Source organism: Balaenoptera physalus (genome assembly GCF_965194825.1).
Source record: "Balaenoptera physalus genome assembly, chromosome: 10".
Lineage (NCBI taxonomy): Eukaryota > Metazoa > Chordata > Mammalia > Artiodactyla > Balaenopteridae > Balaenoptera > Balaenoptera physalus.
In genome coordinates, this window is record NC_138889.1 from 104,541,657 (window position 1) to 104,557,995 (window position 16,339).

A 16,339-nucleotide genomic window follows, 5' to 3' on the forward strand; every position below is an offset into this window, starting at 1 on the left:
ATTCTCACCCAGCTGCTGAGGTAGGCATTATTCTCCCATTTCACAGATTAGGAGACTGAAGCTCAAGTGAACTTGCCCCTTTCCCCAGTTCAGTTAAGGACAGTGGTGGGAAATATGTCTCCCACAGCACAGGCAGCAGGGATGCAGCAAATACTTCTAAAAGATGGTCCCTGATCTCTGAAGAGACTCCCTTATAACAGTAATGGTGTGATCGTTTGCTGTGATGAGAAAAGTACCCAAGGTTGTTGTCAAATAATTTTTTTTCCAGACAGAGAATTATAAAGGCAAAATACTGTGCACAAAAATTGCCTGCAATCTCAGCACTGTTAACACTGAGGAGTATGGGGTGGGGGTGTGGGGACGGGTAGGAAAGGAAGGAGTGAAGGAGAGAGGGAGGGAGGAGGGAAGGAGCGGATTTATTGTAAGGCTCAAGGTCACATTGTAAATCAGGGCTTCGGAAGTGTGGTTCAGAGATCACTGGCATTATAATCTCCGCAGTGCTTGTTAGAAATGCAGCATCCCTCCGGTCTCAGAATCAGACTCTGGAGAAAGATCCTGAGAAGCTGCATGTTTAACAAACATTCCAGGCTATTCTTACAGCCACTGAAGACCAAGAGCCACTGCTGCTTCAAGCTTTCACTTAATACAAGAGGAGGTACATCCTAGACCCCCATCACTTCTAGCGACTTAGGGGAGGGTTCTCACATATGGACTGATGTATTAAAATGTATGAAACCCGCTGTTGAGATATCAACCGGCTGCCCTTGGGGACCTGGGCACATCCTTCCCTATTGCACAGGCTAGCTGGGAGCCAGCAGCAGAAACACTGCTGTGTCATCCCACGCCAGGCCCGACCCCCGCGCAGCAGCCCCCTTGCCCCCCTTCTCCTTCCATAACTATAAACCAACCTCACTGGATCCTGCCAGCCAATCACAGCCCGAATAACCTATGATGTCACCAGCAGCCAATCAGAGCTCCTCACGAGTATATGCTGAATTCTGTCATCAGAATGAGGTGATGGAATTCTAAAGCAACGCCATCCTTTTCACAGAGGGACACTGAGGCACAGAGAGGAGAAGAGGCCCACGCAGGGTCACTTCACCAGGTGGCAGAGCCAGGACTAGAAGCCAGGACTTCTGACTGTGGTCCAATGATCTTTCGGGTTCCCAAAGTGCTGCCAAAGCCCACAGGGCCTGGGCGGAGACTCCCCTCTCTGGATGGCTCCTGGCACAGGAGATGAGGTCCAAGGCCCTGGCCCCTCCTCCCCACAGCTCTCCCTGCAAGACCTCAGGGGTCAGAAACAGATCCCTCAATCTCCAGAGTCTAGGGCCCAGAGGAAATGGCAGGGTAGTCAGGGCCCATGGTGGAGGGGGGGTTGCCCCTCATTTCAGCCCTGGTCTCAGCTCAACGCCCCACACCCCCGGAAGGAATTAGAGGCCGGGCTGTGCTGCCTGCTGCTTATGGGCAGATTATGAGAAGGGGGCCAAGACAAGGATTCGTTTGTGGAGGCCCTGGCTTAGGGAGTCAAGTGACCTCTTAGTACACACGTGGGCAGTGCCAACCCCTAAGTGGGCAGGGGCACTGGCCAGAGGACCCCAGAGAGTCCCAACAGTCCTGTGGCCAGACCTTTTGTGGGATCGCCTGACTAGCCTGGAGCCCCAACTGTGAGTAAGGGTTACCCCAGAAGGCTGGGCTGGGACATTGAGGGCCTTTGGGGTGGATAACCTGTACATGTGCACACGATGGATACACACAGGCAGCACACGTGCAGGTGTGCGGGCACCTGTGTGTCTGTGCAAAGGCCCTGAGGTAGGAATGAACTTAGGGAACACCAGGCACAGAGACAGCCAGTGTGGCTGCATCAGAGCAGGTAGGGGGAGGATGGGGTGCCGATCATTGCTTCAGTAAACTTTTATTGAGCACCACCTGTGAGTACACAATAGGAGCTCCATTCCCAGGAGGGAATAGGCAGTAAACAAGCAGGTAGTCTGCAAAATATAATTGAAGTTATAACATGATAAGTGCTATGTAGAAAAATGGAGCAAGGCGAGGGGAAGAGAGGGCCTGTGGTACTAGGATGTTATTTCCAGGTAGCGTGGTTGGGGATATCCTTTCTGAGGAGGTGATCTGAAGTGGGAGTGAGCCATACAGTTAGATTAGGACGAGCGTCCCCCAGGAAGGAGGATCAGCAGGTGGAAAGGCCCTGGGGCCACCGTTCAGTAAACATCTCCACCAGCCAGGCTCTGTTCTGGGCACGGGGTACAGGGTGGTGGCCAAGGCTGACCACGCCCCTTACCAGTTCTCACGCCAGGGTGGTTGATGGAGCTTGGGGAGCTACTGAACGTGATGGGCTCATAACACAGGAAGGAGCCCAGCATGTGGACATTTCTGTTGTTGCCTTTGTGATACAATTTAAGGGCACAGACCTCTCTGTGTCTTCTGTGCCAAGGCTATGGACAGTCCCTGAGCTCACTTTCCTGGCTTCTTGGAGGTCACCTCACCGCCCCCCTCCCAGTGTCCAGATGGGAGAGCTGAGGCCCAGAGCAGGGAAAGGTCCTGGATAAGGTCACTCATGAGTCCTGGAAAGATTCTGAAGAGGTCCCTGCTCCTTCCCGGCCCCCCCATCAGTATCCCTCTCTGTCTGTTCACCAGCACCCAAGCCCTCCTGCTGCAGCTCAGTGCCTGGCCATGACCGTCACCTACTCAAGCCAAGTGGCTAATGCCCGTTTAGGCTCCTTCTCCCGCCTGCTGCTGTGCTGGCGAGGCAGCATCTACAAGCTGCTCTATGGCGAGTTCCTCATTTTCCTAATCTGCTACTACATCATCCGCTTCATTTACAGGTACAGGGGGACAAGCCAGGGCTTGGAGCTCCTGGGTGCCTCCCAGCCATCTAGGGAGCCAATGCACAGAGACCCATAAGGCTGAGCTGGGCTTGTGGTCAAACCGTGGGGCCTGAGGCCTGGGGGCTGGGGAGGAGAGAAAAGGAGGCAGCCTTGGGGGGCAACTCTGTGCAGGTCGGAGCATCTCAAACACCCTTTCTTCAAACCGAGGGAGGGGCCTTGGAACCCAGGCCTTATCTAGTCCCACTCAGTCAGCCTGTTTCCCTGAATCCCACATAGTCTCACAGGCCCATATCATACTTTTTTTTTCCCAATAAAAATGTTTATTTAAAAATAAAAGACAGCTAAAACCACAGAATATATGATAGCATTTTTAATGGAAAAAGCATTAATGATGGCAATGCATTGAAAAATATCAAATACATAAAACTCTTGAGTTCATAATGATAATACTAATAACAAAGCACGTTCATTTTCTTTGGTTGTTACTAGGGTATCAATATTCTTTAAAAAAATTAAGACTATTTTTTAGAGCAGTTTTAGTTTCGTAGCTTAACTGGGCAGAAGGTACAGAGAGTTCCCATATACCCCACCCCTCCTGCCCCACCCACTCAGGCCTCCCCCAGTATCAACATCCCACCCCAGTGTGGGACATTTGTGATGACAGATGAACCCACACACACGGACACGTCACTGTCACCCAAAGTCCATAGTTCCCATTAGGATTCACTCTTGGTGTTGTACATTCTATGGGTTTGGACAAATGTATAATGACTTGTATCCACCATTACAGTGTTGTACAAAACAATTTCATTGCTCTGTGCTCTGCCAGTTCATCCCTCCCTACCAGATATTTTTTTTTAAAGACCAAACACTCCTTATTTCAACCTGCTTTCAAACAACTGTCTTTTGGATCCTTTAAAAAGGTCAGCGGTGCCTAAAACTGACCCCTTCAGCAGGACCTGTCTTCCTCCACCTCATAGAAAACCTCCTGAGGGTTTCTCCTCCAGGCATGGAGCAGAGGCCCCATTGGGGTTTCGGGGCTGCGGGAGAAAGAGGGGCCAGAGGAGGGGCCCCAGGCAGGCCAGTGAAAGGGATAGGGAGGAGGTGAGGCTGCCACTCTCCTACCCCGGGCCTGGCTGGACCTGGGACCAGTCTCAGCCATCTCCTCCCAGTGTCTACACATCTTTCCCCCCGCCCCTCGCCTCCCCCAGGATGGCCCTCACGGACGATCAGCAGGTGATTTTTGAGAAGCTGACTCTGCATTGCGACAGCTACATCCAGCTCATCCCCATTTCCTTCGTGCTGGGTGAGCTCCCCCTTCCGCGTGTTGGGGTCCCAGTGGCTGCTCCAGGCTCCAGGCAGGCAGATCATGAAGAGCTAGCTGGGGAAGAAGGCCAGTGGCATGTCAGTGCCTCTCGGTGGTGCAGGGAAACAGGGAGCCTGCAGCCAGAGGGGCTGAAGTTAGACATTAGGAAGGCTGTCTTGCTGTTAGCACTCAAGACCCCACTTTCTTTTTTTAAATTTATTTATTATTATTATTTTAAACATCTTTATTGAAGCATAACTGCTTTACATTGCTGTGTTAGTTTCTGCTAAGACCCCACTTTCTGAGGGCAGCGCCGACATTACAGTAGTCTCTGGAGCCTTGCGCAGGAGGGGAGGTACCTGGCAGATTTCGGGGAAAGCAAGTGGGGCCAGAGAGAGAACTCAAGTCTCTCGCGCCTTCATGCGAGTCTCTGATGGGCTCCCCTTCCCGAGCGCCCTCCAGGAGGGTTGGTGCTGGGCCCAGCCCCACTAGAAAGATAGAGAAACCGAGGCGTCGCCCTCGCTGGGCTCTGGCCGCAGCGTGGGCCTTCGCCCCTCGCGCCCCCGCCCCCCTCCCGCCCCTCCTGCCCAGGCTTCTACGTGACACTGGTCGTGACCCGCTGGTGGAACCAATATGAGAACCTGCCATGGCCCGACCGCCTCATGAACCTGGTGTCGTGCTTCGTCGAGGGCAAGGACGAGCAGGGCCGGCTGCTGCGGCGCACGCTCATGCGCTACGCCAACCTGGGCAACGTGCTCATCCTGCGTAGCGTCAGCGCTGCGGTCTACAAACGCTTTCCCAGTCCCCAACACCTGGTGAAAGCAGGTGGGCGGGGGCCGGGGGGCAGTGGGCGGAGCCAGAGGCTGACAAGGGCGGGGCCGCAGCTGCAGATGGGTGGAGTCAGAGGCCCCAGGGCTGAGGATTGGGTGGGACCAGGAGCGGGGTGGGGTCGAGACCTGGGGTGGGGTGGGGGACCTGAATTGGGCGGGGCGAAGTCAGCGGTCTGAGGGTGGGGAGAGGCCAGGAACAGACTCTCGGAAGATAGGGCTTTGAGATAGGGCTAAGGACTCTTGAGGGATGAGGGAAGAGTGAGGGTTGAGGGCCAGAGTGGGGCTTTGGGAACTGGGAACTGCCCTTCCCCTTCTGTTCTCCGGTTTCCAGTCTGTACGTCAGCAGTCTCACTCTCTGGCCTTGCCTGACCTGATCCTGGTTAATAAGACAGATCCCTCTCACGTGCTCAGCCCAGAGCAGCACATAGTAGACACGCAGTGATAATTTGTTGAAAGAAAGAGGATGGCAAAGGAGCTCTGAGGTCCCTGTGGGCTCAGCAGGGACTTGGTTTGAACTCTGGGTCCCACCCAGCAGGGCCTGGCCAGCCACCCCTTCTGCAGGTTCCCCTACCCGCTGTCTTCTCCACTCTACCCCGCAGGCTTTATGACCCCCTCGGAACACAAGCACTTACAAAAACTGAGCTTGCCACACAACTCATTCTGGATGCCCTGGGTGTGGTTTGCCAACCTGTCAACGAAGGCCTGGATTGGAGGTCGAATCCGGGACCCTGTCCTGCTCCAGAGCCTGCTCAACGTGAGCCCGCTACACACATGGGGCTGCTGCAGAGCCGGGAGGGTCATGCCCCACGTGGAACAGGCTTTCTACAAAGAGAAAGTTTGAGCCTCTGAGGGTCTTCCCAGAGCCTGCCTTGGGACTGTAGGATCTTTTCCAACAGGATTCCATAGCCCAAGGTGTCCCCTTTCCAATTTCCCCTCCCCTCCCCTCTCTAAAGTGAACCTCTGAGATCCTGGTACCTTTTTGATAGTTGAGGTGGCTGAGGCACAGAGAGGTTAAGTGAGCTGTCCATGACCACACAGCCAGGGCTGGACCATGAGCACGAGACCCTGGTCTCTGGGGAAGAGCTGGGGGGTGAGCCTGGGAGAGCAGGTGATGGTCAAAGGCCCAACCTTCCCTCCTGCCCCCGCTACCCTAGGAAATGAACACCTTGCGTACTCAGTGTGGACAGCTGTATGCCTACGACTGGATCAGTATCCCACTGGTGTACACTCAGGTGAGGACTAGGCCGGTGAAGCTGCCCCTTTGGGAAACTGAGGAGGACCCGGGAAGCGGCCTATGATGGGAAGGGCTCACTGAGAGGCTGAAGAAGAGGCTCACCCTGGGAGTCAGGTCTGGACTTTGCAGGTTGTCTCTAGTGCTAAGTTCAAAGAGTCCAGGTTCCTGCCTGGTCCAGGTGGTGGAGGCACTGTGATCATCCCCATTTTAAAGAGGAGACCACAGAGACCCAAAGTCACACAAGTGTGCAAGTCAGAGCAAGACCTGTCCTCCCAGCCTAGGGAGCTTCCTGATCCCACGGTCCCCACCCAGCCCATTTCTGCCGACACCTCCTTTCCCTCCCAGGTGGTGACCGTGGCGGTATACAGCTTCTTCCTGGCTTGCCTGATTGGGCGGCAGTTTCTGAACCCAGCCAAGGCCTACCCCGGCCACGAGATGGACCTCGTTGTACCCCTCTTCACATTCCTGCAGTTCTTCTTCTATGCTGGCTGGCTGAAGGTGAGCCTCCCGGGACAAGGCCAGCTGTGGCCCAGGGAGTCACGGCCAGTTAGGAGAGGGGGGTCCCTACGTAGTGGCTTTGGAGACAGTGGTCAGGCAGGAAGGGCATCACTGAGGGGGGTGGAGAGGTGGACATGGCAGGAGCCAAGGTTTAAGGGTGGGAGCAAGGCTGCAAGGGGTCCCGCCTGGGGGTTTCCAGAGCCTCACCTACCCCCAAGGTGGCAGAGCAGCTCATCAACCCGTTTGGAGAGGACGATGATGACTTTGAGACCAACTGGATTGTCGACAGGAGTTTGCAGGTATGAGGGGAGGAGGAGAGCCTGTCCCATGGGCCCTCCCCAAACTGGACCCGGGGAGGGGGCCCCACAGTTCCGTAGGGAGGCCTCACAGTGAACTGCCCCCCAACCATTTACTCACAGGATTCTCAGCCTAACTTTTGAGGCTACAGGCTGCATCAGTCTCTCCATTTCACAGGAAGGGAAACTGAGGCCCAGAGAGAGAGAAGTGACCTCTCCGAGTCACCTGGCAAATTCATGGTCCTGCTTGGGCTGACCTTTCTGTTGGACTTCTCCCTCTGTCCCCGACGACCAGGTGTCCCTGTTGGCTGTAGATGAGATGCACCAGGACCTGCCGCCGATGGAGCGAGATATGTACTGGAACGAGCCAGAACCACAACCCCCCTACACAGCCGCTTCTGCCCAGTCTCGTCGGCCCTCCTTTTTTGGCTCCACCTTCAACATCAGGTGGGAAGTGCCAGGGAACCACTTCAGTGGGTAGAAAACCCCAAGTGCAAGGGCCTGCCTAAGAACTTAGAATAGCATTAGTTAATGCATATTGGGTGCCTATTAAGTGCTGGGCGTTGTACTAAGCTCTTTACATATATTAGCTATTTCCCACCCCACCCCACCCCCACCCCCCCACCCTGCTCCAATAACCTTGGTTTGTTATCTCCAATTTTCAGATGATTAAGTCCAGGTTCAGAGAGGTTAAGTCAGTTGCCCAACCCAAGGTCACATAGCTAGGAAGCAGCACGGGTGGGCCAGGTATGTCTGGTTCCAACTCCACACCCTTAACCCTTACCTTGTGCTGTGTAAGGACTCTTAAAGCTATAAGGGCTCTTAGGTAGTCTCCAATCTAAGCCCCACCCCCTTATCCAGAGTTGGAAACTGAGGCTTAGAGAGAGAAGGGACTTACTCAAGGGCAGTCAGTGATTAGTGATGCAGCTGGGATGTCAGGGCCTGGTTCCTGACTCTGGTTCTGAACTATGTTTTCTGATCAGCCAGGGTGTTGGGATGGGGAGTGGGAGTGGGGTTCCCTGGGCAAGGGAGCAAGCAAGAGGCTGGGTCATCACAGGTACCTTCTGAGTAGACTTCTCGCTACAGAGTACGGGCCTCAGGTCCGCCCACAGCAGCCGCATTTTCCCCCACATGGGTCCTCTTTCTCTGATTTGGTTAGAATCCCTTTTGAGCTGGCCACAGCGGGCTGGAGGGGCGCCCCCGACAGCTCTCTCCCCCTAGGATGACAGAGTGGAGAGGACTTTCGAGAGTGTTTGCTGCATCTCAGGGTCTATCCCATCAAGGTTTTCTTCCACAGTATTAAAAGCGCTGTTCTCTTTTTAAGAACCGAATATCCTATTAAGCTGTAATGAGAATTAGCTAGAGTCTCTAGTTGGTGTGAGGAAGGTTTGGATAAGTGATCAAATGATCAAGGATGGAGGCTTGCTTAGGTCAGAAACATTGCTGGAGGCCGCCTCTGGGTTTTCCGTGGTTTGTAGCCCAGCTGCTGGGGAAGGAGGATAACAGAGAATAATAACACACAGACCTTGCCTCCAAGAAACACACGATTTAGTGAGGGAGTTCAAACCCAGGGCCCAGACTCTGGATACAAGGTACAAAGTACTGGATGCCTGGGCAAGGGACAGAGTATAGAACAGAGATCACCTTGGGCTGCCTGAGAGGTGGCCTCCAGCTGGACCTGGAGCTGGGCCTTGAAGCATGGGGAGAATTTGGACATGGGCAAAGGTGGCTTCATTCAGGGGCGGGTAGGCTTTCTCTTGCAGAGTAAAGGCTTTAGGCTCCCAGGAAGCCAGACTTCTCTCCGGGGGGGATACTGCTCCCCAGTGGGAACCACAAATCCCTGGCTTACTCAGAGTCACTCCTGGGCCTCACGTGACCATACCTGGGGAAGAGTAGTTCAGATTGCCTGGAGTGAAGGGTTTTAAAGGGAAAATGCGGGTGCTGAAGAGGAAGCCCGTAAATACCAGGCTAGGCAGTTTGGATGTTAACATGGGCAAGAGGGAGCCGCAGAGGTGAGCTCGGCCAGGAGGGATTAACTGAGAGGTCCAGGATGGATCTGCAGAGAGGTGAGTCAAAGGCGAGGTGAGGAAGACTGTGTGTCCTGGGCCTTGGGCCAGAGGGAGAGAGAAGAGAGGGTAAGGGAGAAGTCAAGTCAGGCTTCAGGCCATTGGCCGCCCGCTAACCCGAGTCTCCTGTTTCTTTGCAGTCTGGATAAGGAGGATATGGAGTTTCAGCCAGATCTGGAGGAGGAGGAGGAGGAGAGGGCTCACCCTGGCATCACCGGCCGTTTCCTAGGGCTGCAATCCCATGACCGCCAGCCCCCCAGGACAAACTCAAAGACCAAACTACTGTGGCCGAAGAAAGAAGTCCTTTCCCGTGAGGGCCAGCCCAGGAACCCCGGGGGAGCCGGACAGGACACCAGTGATCAGGAAGACAGCAAGGCCTGGAAAGGGGGGGAAGCCTTCCAGTCTGCTGTGCTGTACGGGAGGTCAGGCTACCACAGTGCCCCCCAGACACCCCTCAGCCACACCCCTGTGGTCTTCCCACCTGGACAGTCAGCACCCTCAAGTCTTTGCAAAGTCGCAGGCATAGATGACACTGTCAAAGACCAAAGCCTTCGGCCTGCAACTCCCAGGTCCAAGAAGAGTTTTGAATTGCTCCCAGAGAGTGCTGCGGCCTCAACGGAGCACCCGGGAGTGAGTCACATGAGGAGGAAAACTGTCGAGTTTAACCTAACGGACATGTCAGAGGCCCCTGAACATCTCCGAGAACCGCATTTGGGACAGTCGACAAGCAACATACACGCTATACTCAAAGATCGGGGTGACCCCTATTGGGCCTTGGAAAACAGGTCTGTCCTCTACCCAAACCAGGGTCACTGAACCCCCCAGCCCACCAGGGGTGGTCCCCACCAGCTTCCCTTGCTCTGAAGCCCACCCTACTTCCCCAGTTTTCCTATGGTCCTATGGCTGCCAGGGCATGCCCAGCACTGGCTTGGGGCACGCACCTGGCCGCCACAGCAGGGGGCTCTAGGGAAGTGTTGGCCACTTTTGCTTATTTCACCCAAGAGCTTGACTCACCAAGACTTCTCTGGGCCCCAGGTACAGGAAGATGAAGTTGCACCGACAAGAATAACGCCAAAGGGCCACTAGGCCAGGCTTAGATGGGCAGACGTTACCAGTGGGCCCAACTCACTTTAAGCAGGGATGGCAGACACAGAAACACAGGCAGAACTCGGGGCTCTAGACTGTAGCCCAAGAACTCAACTTACTGCCCAGGCTTAGCTGGGAGGTCGCATATGAGCACTCTCCCATAACCAATGGTGGTCCTGAAGCACTCCTGGAAAGGGTGCCACACTCCGGGGAACTGGCAGATGGTAAGGTGGGGGCAATCGAGGTCCCTTGGGGTATCTTACTGCTTTGGGGACCTCACCAAAAGACTTCTGAACTTAAATGAGCTCTTTATGCATCTTTGAGGTCAACCTAAAGCTGTCACAGTACCACCAGATGTTTGCCTTTATTCCAGATTTCTTAGACACTCACTCACCCCATTAGATCCACCCCCCCACCCCACCCCCCAATCACGATGTGAAAGGGGAAGTGTAACTTCTCATTTCTAATGATTCTCAAGCAGTTATTCTGAGGTCAGAATGCCCAGCTTTGTATTGAAAACTGAAAAGGCCTACCACCTGTCATACTTCTAAGGGCTAGACTGAAACTTTTACAAATCACTCTGGCTGGTTTAGGAAACAATGTTAATGTAGTTGATTAGCAAGGACCCAGATGGCTCCACAGTCTTCTAACACTACTCACTGGTTAATATTCAAGATGTCTCAACCTTTTCCCTCCTACTGCAGTTATTTTCCTATTGAAATGAAAGTATCTTTCCATACTCATGTAAACTTTCTCAAATTCTCACTAGGGATGAAGCACATTCCTAGCCTGTTTCCCAAGGGGGATGCTTCACCGGCCTGGTCCTACCTGCGTGTACACCAGCAGGACACTGATCCAGTCATAGCCATACAGCTGTCCACACTGAAGAACATGTCCCTACGACAGCCTGAATTAAATGGTTACCTTAATGGAGAACAAGAATCAGTAGCTTCAAGTCTACTTTAAGCCTTAAAATGCTTTTTGTACATATAAATTGAGAAAGCCAGAACTGCTGGAAACATATAAAACACCTAATTCAGAATCAGGAATCCTTAAGTCCTGTCTGAATTCAAAACACCCAAGCTTTGGTATCTTTCCCAAACTAAAGAATTTAATAAGTAAATACAAATCCTCCTAAGCATTTCACTTTGATTAGTGTGACTAAACCACGGTGGCACTTACAAATTTAATAAAGATGGCCTAGATACATTTCTAGCCCATCCCAAGAACTCAAAGACAACAGCTGGGTACCAAATTACTTTATTTGAAGGAATGATACTAAGGAAAGGACTTGTAGATGTTTTGGTACAACTTACAGAAAAGGTAAAGGTAACCCAAACATGCATGCACTGCCTTGGTGACCAGGGAAGTCACTCCTGTGGCTACGGGAAGCCAGCCTAAGGCTTAGCTTTCATTATCACTATTTCCCAGGGTGTGCTTGTCAAAGAGATAATGTGCCATGCCAGATTCGGGGGCCCCCATCGTGCGCAAGTTGGTTACGTGGTCACCCAATTCTTTAATGGATTTCACCTGCTCATTCAGGTAATGAGTCTCAATGAAGTCACACAACTAGAAAAGAGAACAAAGAAAAAAGTCATCGGGAAGCTTCCCCAACCCGTAAGGCAAATGATTTCCTCCATTTACTCCCAGGTTGCCAATACTCACATGGGGGTCACTTTTCTCAGTGGCCAATTTGTGCAGTTCCAGTAGTGACTGATTCACACTTTTTTCCAAGTGTAGCGCACATTCCATTGCATTCAGCCCATTCTCCCAGTCATCACGATCTGGTTTCTGAATGAGAGGAGGTTAAGTCAGTGCATCTGCAACCTCTACCACTTAAACCACAAATCAGCAAGCATCTAATGTGCAACAACCGCGCTTGGCAAAAGTAACAGCCAAGTTCCCCCAACAACCGTTTCCAACTTAATATCCTTGCCCATTACTGTCTGCCAACTTTAGCTTACGCGGTAGGCCCGAAAAGCGCAAGAGACAAAAGCCCCGTGTATCCTCATCTGATAAGGGCAACTGCTGGGCTCAGTGATTTCTGACGTCAGAGGACTGCTAGACAGATGAGGCACGACGACCCTAGGATCTTCCGTTCACCTTGATATCCTGCAGGAAGATTCGGCCACCCCGCTGGTTCTGCAGCTTCATCAGTTTCTCGGCATGTTCCCTCTCCTCATGAGATTGGTGAAGAAAGTATTTGGCAAAGTTCTTCAATGCCACATCATCGCGGTCAAAATAGTACGACTGAAAGCGGTACATGAACATGTTAGGGATTCCCAAAGGAAGGCAGTCTGCTAGCCTAGCCTTCCTTCTCAAAGCCCAGCAAAAAAGGGTCTGAGCATAGGAAGACTGTAGCAAGATGTGTTCCTGGATCGAACACAACAGTAATTAGTTTTTACTCTGAAACACAAAAATGAAACTTGGTCCTTGAAACTGAAAGTTTGCTACAAGAAACCGTTAGAATATCATGGGAATTGCCTCCACCACGGAACATCTTAAGCATCTGTGTAAATGCAGAGTAAAGTTCTTACAGCCCCTTTCAATTTGGTTGAAGAGATGTTGGAGTATTTACCCTGCTCTGTTAGTGCCTTCTCCCCCTCCTTCCTGAGTAGCCTATGTTAAAACATAAGCTACCAGCTTACAACAGGCTGATGGATTTATAAAATTAACCCACTAGGCAACGTAATAGTTGTGGACAATGCCAACATACGTAAATATGTTACCAGTAGAAAACAGAAATGAGTCTCTTTTACACCCTTGCTGTATTCAGTTGTTCCTGAAATGGAATGACAGTCATAGAAATCCAGGCGTATTCCAAACCCGTTCGGAACACATCTATTCTTGGATGATGTGCAAAACGTAGTAAGACAATTCTAACTAAAGCTCCTACCACACCGCTTAAAACCAGAATTTTGGAAAACTGATTCCACCGATTACTGCATGGAAAATTTTCAGGCCCCGTAACTGTTGGTGGACTGTATCCAAGAACTAAAGGTTCAATTACGCCACAACCCTTAGACACAAAAAAGATAAAGAATACGAGTGGCAGACAACTCGGTGTCGGCTGAACGGGAGATTTGTAGAGATATGCTTCAATTCAAGCGGGACTTAGAGATAAGCAGAGCACAGAGGTGGAGGCGGCGGTTCGGCCCACGAGATAAACCACTTCGCACCAGCCCCCATAGTTGGACACCATTACCCAGCAGGCTCCGCCAGACTCAGGGGGATGGGAGCCGGACCTCCTCAGCACCGCCCCCCCATCACGTGATCGGATACAGAAGGGATAGAAATGCGAAAATCCACCTTCCTAACTACAGGATCGTACTGGTGGCAAGTGTGGCAACCCTGGGAGAAAACTCACGTCTCTTTAAATAAACTGGGGTGCGCAGAGGCGGCCCTGGCCCACGAGGGAGCACTCCCAGGGAACAACTGCTCAGAATTTCTGCGCAGGAGTCCTAGAAGACCCTGAGCAGCCTCCATTTTCCAGAAGGGCGCACCGAGGCGGGAGGCGGGAGGGCTCTCCCCGTAGCCACACCCCCGCCCTGCCGCCAGGGAGGCCGCGCCCGTCCCCCGTGGGCCCGCCCGCGCTCACCATGGACAGGTAGACGTAGGAGGCGTAGAGCTCCAGGTTGATCTGGCGATTGATGGCGGCCTCCGAGTCCTGGTGGTAGTTCTGGCGCACCTGCGAAGTGGACGCGGTCGTCATGGCGGGCGGCTGAGGTGAGGCGATGGCTGCGCGGCGCTGTAACGGCGGCGGGGACCTTGGGGCGGTCGGAGGGCGTTGTCAGGTGGTGGCGAGGGCTGGCTCTGAGCAGCCTGCCTGAGCGAGGGACGAGCGCCGGGTTCCGTCCAAGCACTGTTGAAGCAGGAAACCGCGGCAACTCTCCGCGAGGACTGTGGCGCAGGTGACTATTGCCCGGCTCTTATAGCGGGAATGGGCGTCAGGCCCGCCGCGGCCAATCACGCCGCCCGCCCGCCGAGCTGAGCCCCGCCCCTTCCGGTGGGCGCGCGGCCCCGCCCCGCTGGGGGGGGTGGAGAAGGAGTGGGGGGTGGAGAAGGAGGGGTGGGGGTGGGGGTGGCGATGCGGGGTGTGGGGGGCCTGTAAGCTGCAGCTTGTTCCATGGAGCGTGGCGCTCGTTTCGTGGGGTTGGAGAGAAAGCCTGAGCGGGGGCAGGAAGCCCAGCTCGGAGCCCTGACCCCGGTGGCGTCCTGGGTGTTGAAACCGACAGGAAACTGCCCCTGGCCCCGGGGGCGTCAGGGCGATTCCGAGGTCCCAGAAGGCACCCTGAGATTCTTGGCCAAGGGCACGTTAAAAATCAGAGCAGTAGAGCCGCAGTTGCCACACCCCGAGGTGATTACTTCGTGATGCAAATAGGGAACCTGGAGGGTGAACGTGGGCCCGAGGAGGCCGAGCGAGTCAGAGGTCGGGCTGCGAAAGGGCTCAATTTCTCTTCCTCGAAGCTTAGAAAGGCACCGAATGCAGGCGGGGTGGGGCCCACGGCCCGTCGCGGGTCGGCCCCTCTTCCGGCTCCGGCGACCCGGTCCGTCTTTTGCTGAAAGCAAACATGGCTCCTCGTGCATTTGATACAACAAAGGCTGGGCGGACCGTGTTTCCCGAGAGACTGCGGAGACCGCCTTCCCGAGGGAACCGTGGGGATGAGCCATTGAATTCTGAGGAAATCGCCGGTAGCTTAAAGCTCAGAGACCAGGGGTTAGAAAATAGAGAAGAAGCCGCTTGGGTCTGGAAAGGATGCCGTGAGGCCATTTTGAAAAGGCCTCTTTTATTGGCCCCAGTCCCAGGCCCTACAGGGAGCCACCCCCAGGTTGTCCTTGGAGAGAAGCTAATGGCGCTGAACGAAAGTGCGCGACAGATGCCTGGGATCCTGGGGGGGGGGGACACAGGGGCACTGCGTGTGGCTTGCAGTAGTGTCCCCAGCAGTGAGTGGGTGTGAATTCGTGGATGGCAGAACTGGACAGAGCCAGGCCGAGCGCCTGCGCCCCAGTCTGCTCTCCTCAGGGTCACTATTCTTAGCCAGGTTCTTCAACACATGGGTGGGAGACCTACCCAAGTACCTTTTCAGGATGTTCACAAACATGCAACTGGAAGCTGGACTTCCAAACCTTTAAAAAACATTTTTTTTTTTAATTTCAATTAAAAAAAGAATGAAAAAGAATGTATGTCTCTATAACTGAATCACTTTGCTGTACAGCAGAAATTAACAACATTGTAAATCAACTATATTTCAATTTAAAAAACTTTAAAAAAGGAACTTTACTAAAATATTAAGTTGCTGATGAAATTGTGGCAGTTTCTCTCGCATCTGTTATTCATTTCAAAATGAACATGTGTTACTTTAAGGAAAAAAATTTTTAATGGGGCTAGAGCTACATATGATAAAGTAAGCAGAAGGATGGTGGGAGAATACAGACAAGGGGTGCCTTACCCAGTCTGGGATAGGAAGTCAGGGAAAGCTTCCCTAACAAAGTGACACTTGAGGGGGACTTCCTGGTGGTCCAGTGGTAAAGAATCCATCTTCCAATGCAGGGGATGTGGGTTCCATCCCTGGTCAGGGAACTAAGATCCCACATGCAGGGCAACTAAGCCCACATGCCACAACTATTGAGCTCACATGCCACAAACTACAGAGCACACTCTTTCTGGAGCCCGCGCACCACAACTAGAGAAGAGAAAACCCGCTTGCCAAAACTAGAGAGAAGCCCGACAGCCGCAACTAGAGAGAAACCCGAGCAGACTGAGGGCCATAATGAAAAGATCCCGTATGCCTCAACAAAGATCCCGTGTGCCGCAACTAAGACACGATGCAGACAAAAAAAAAAAAAAAAAAAAAAAAAAATTAGGAAAATAAGTAAAATAAATAAATGTTAAAAAAGAAAAGAAAGTGACATTTGAACTAAGTGTCATTTAGTTCAAGGAAAAGTAAAAGAAGGAAAAGTAAAAGGTGAAAGGGAGGAGGGAGATGAGGAGGGAATTCCAAGCAGAGAGAGCAGCATATGTAAAGGTATAAGGTGTGGAAATGCATGGCCTGTCCAAGGCACCTTAAGAAAATGTGTTGGCCTCAAAGTAGAGTCCATGTTGGAGAAGCCTGGAAGGGTAGTATAGGGGCAAGGTCAGGAAGGGTTGTGTGTCGTAAAAAGGGGTTAAATCTTATCCTG

At 52.8% G+C, this 16,339-nt stretch overlaps 2 protein-coding genes and 1 pseudogene across 3 annotated transcripts; 2 read left to right on the forward strand and 1 right to left on the reverse strand.

The window, feature by feature from the left end:
- The first annotated feature begins 2,637 nt into the window (after positions 1–2,637).
- LOC309668217 (bestrophin-1-like) lies at positions 2,638–7,563 on the forward strand. Its single transcript, XM_082477721.1, is given in 8 exon segments — positions 2,638–2,840; positions 4,055–4,149; positions 4,741–4,974; positions 5,579–5,733; positions 6,134–6,211; positions 6,559–7,010; positions 7,303–7,318; positions 7,322–7,563. Coding segments are annotated over 8 exon segments (1,377 nt in total). The 5' UTR covers positions 2,638–2,688; the 3' UTR covers positions 7,517–7,563.
- Positions 7,564–7,647: 84 nt separating this feature from the next.
- LOC309668215 (bestrophin-1 pseudogene) lies at positions 7,648–10,335 on the forward strand (annotated as a pseudogene). The gene has a single exon. The product of its transcript is annotated as a bestrophin-1 pseudogene (transcript).
- Positions 10,336–11,403: 1,068 nt separating this feature from the next.
- FTH1 (ferritin heavy chain 1) lies at positions 11,404–14,085 on the reverse strand. Its single transcript, XM_082477956.1, has 4 exons — positions 13,758–14,085; positions 12,263–12,409; positions 11,825–11,950; positions 11,404–11,728 (listed from the first exon to the last, which is right to left on the reverse strand). Exons 1-4 carry the CDS (start codon positions 13,869–13,871, stop codon positions 11,564–11,566), a joined length of 552 nt encoding a protein of 183 aa, XP_082334082.1. The 5' UTR covers positions 13,872–14,085; the 3' UTR covers positions 11,404–11,563.
- Between the last annotated feature and the right edge of the window lie 2,254 nt (positions 14,086–16,339).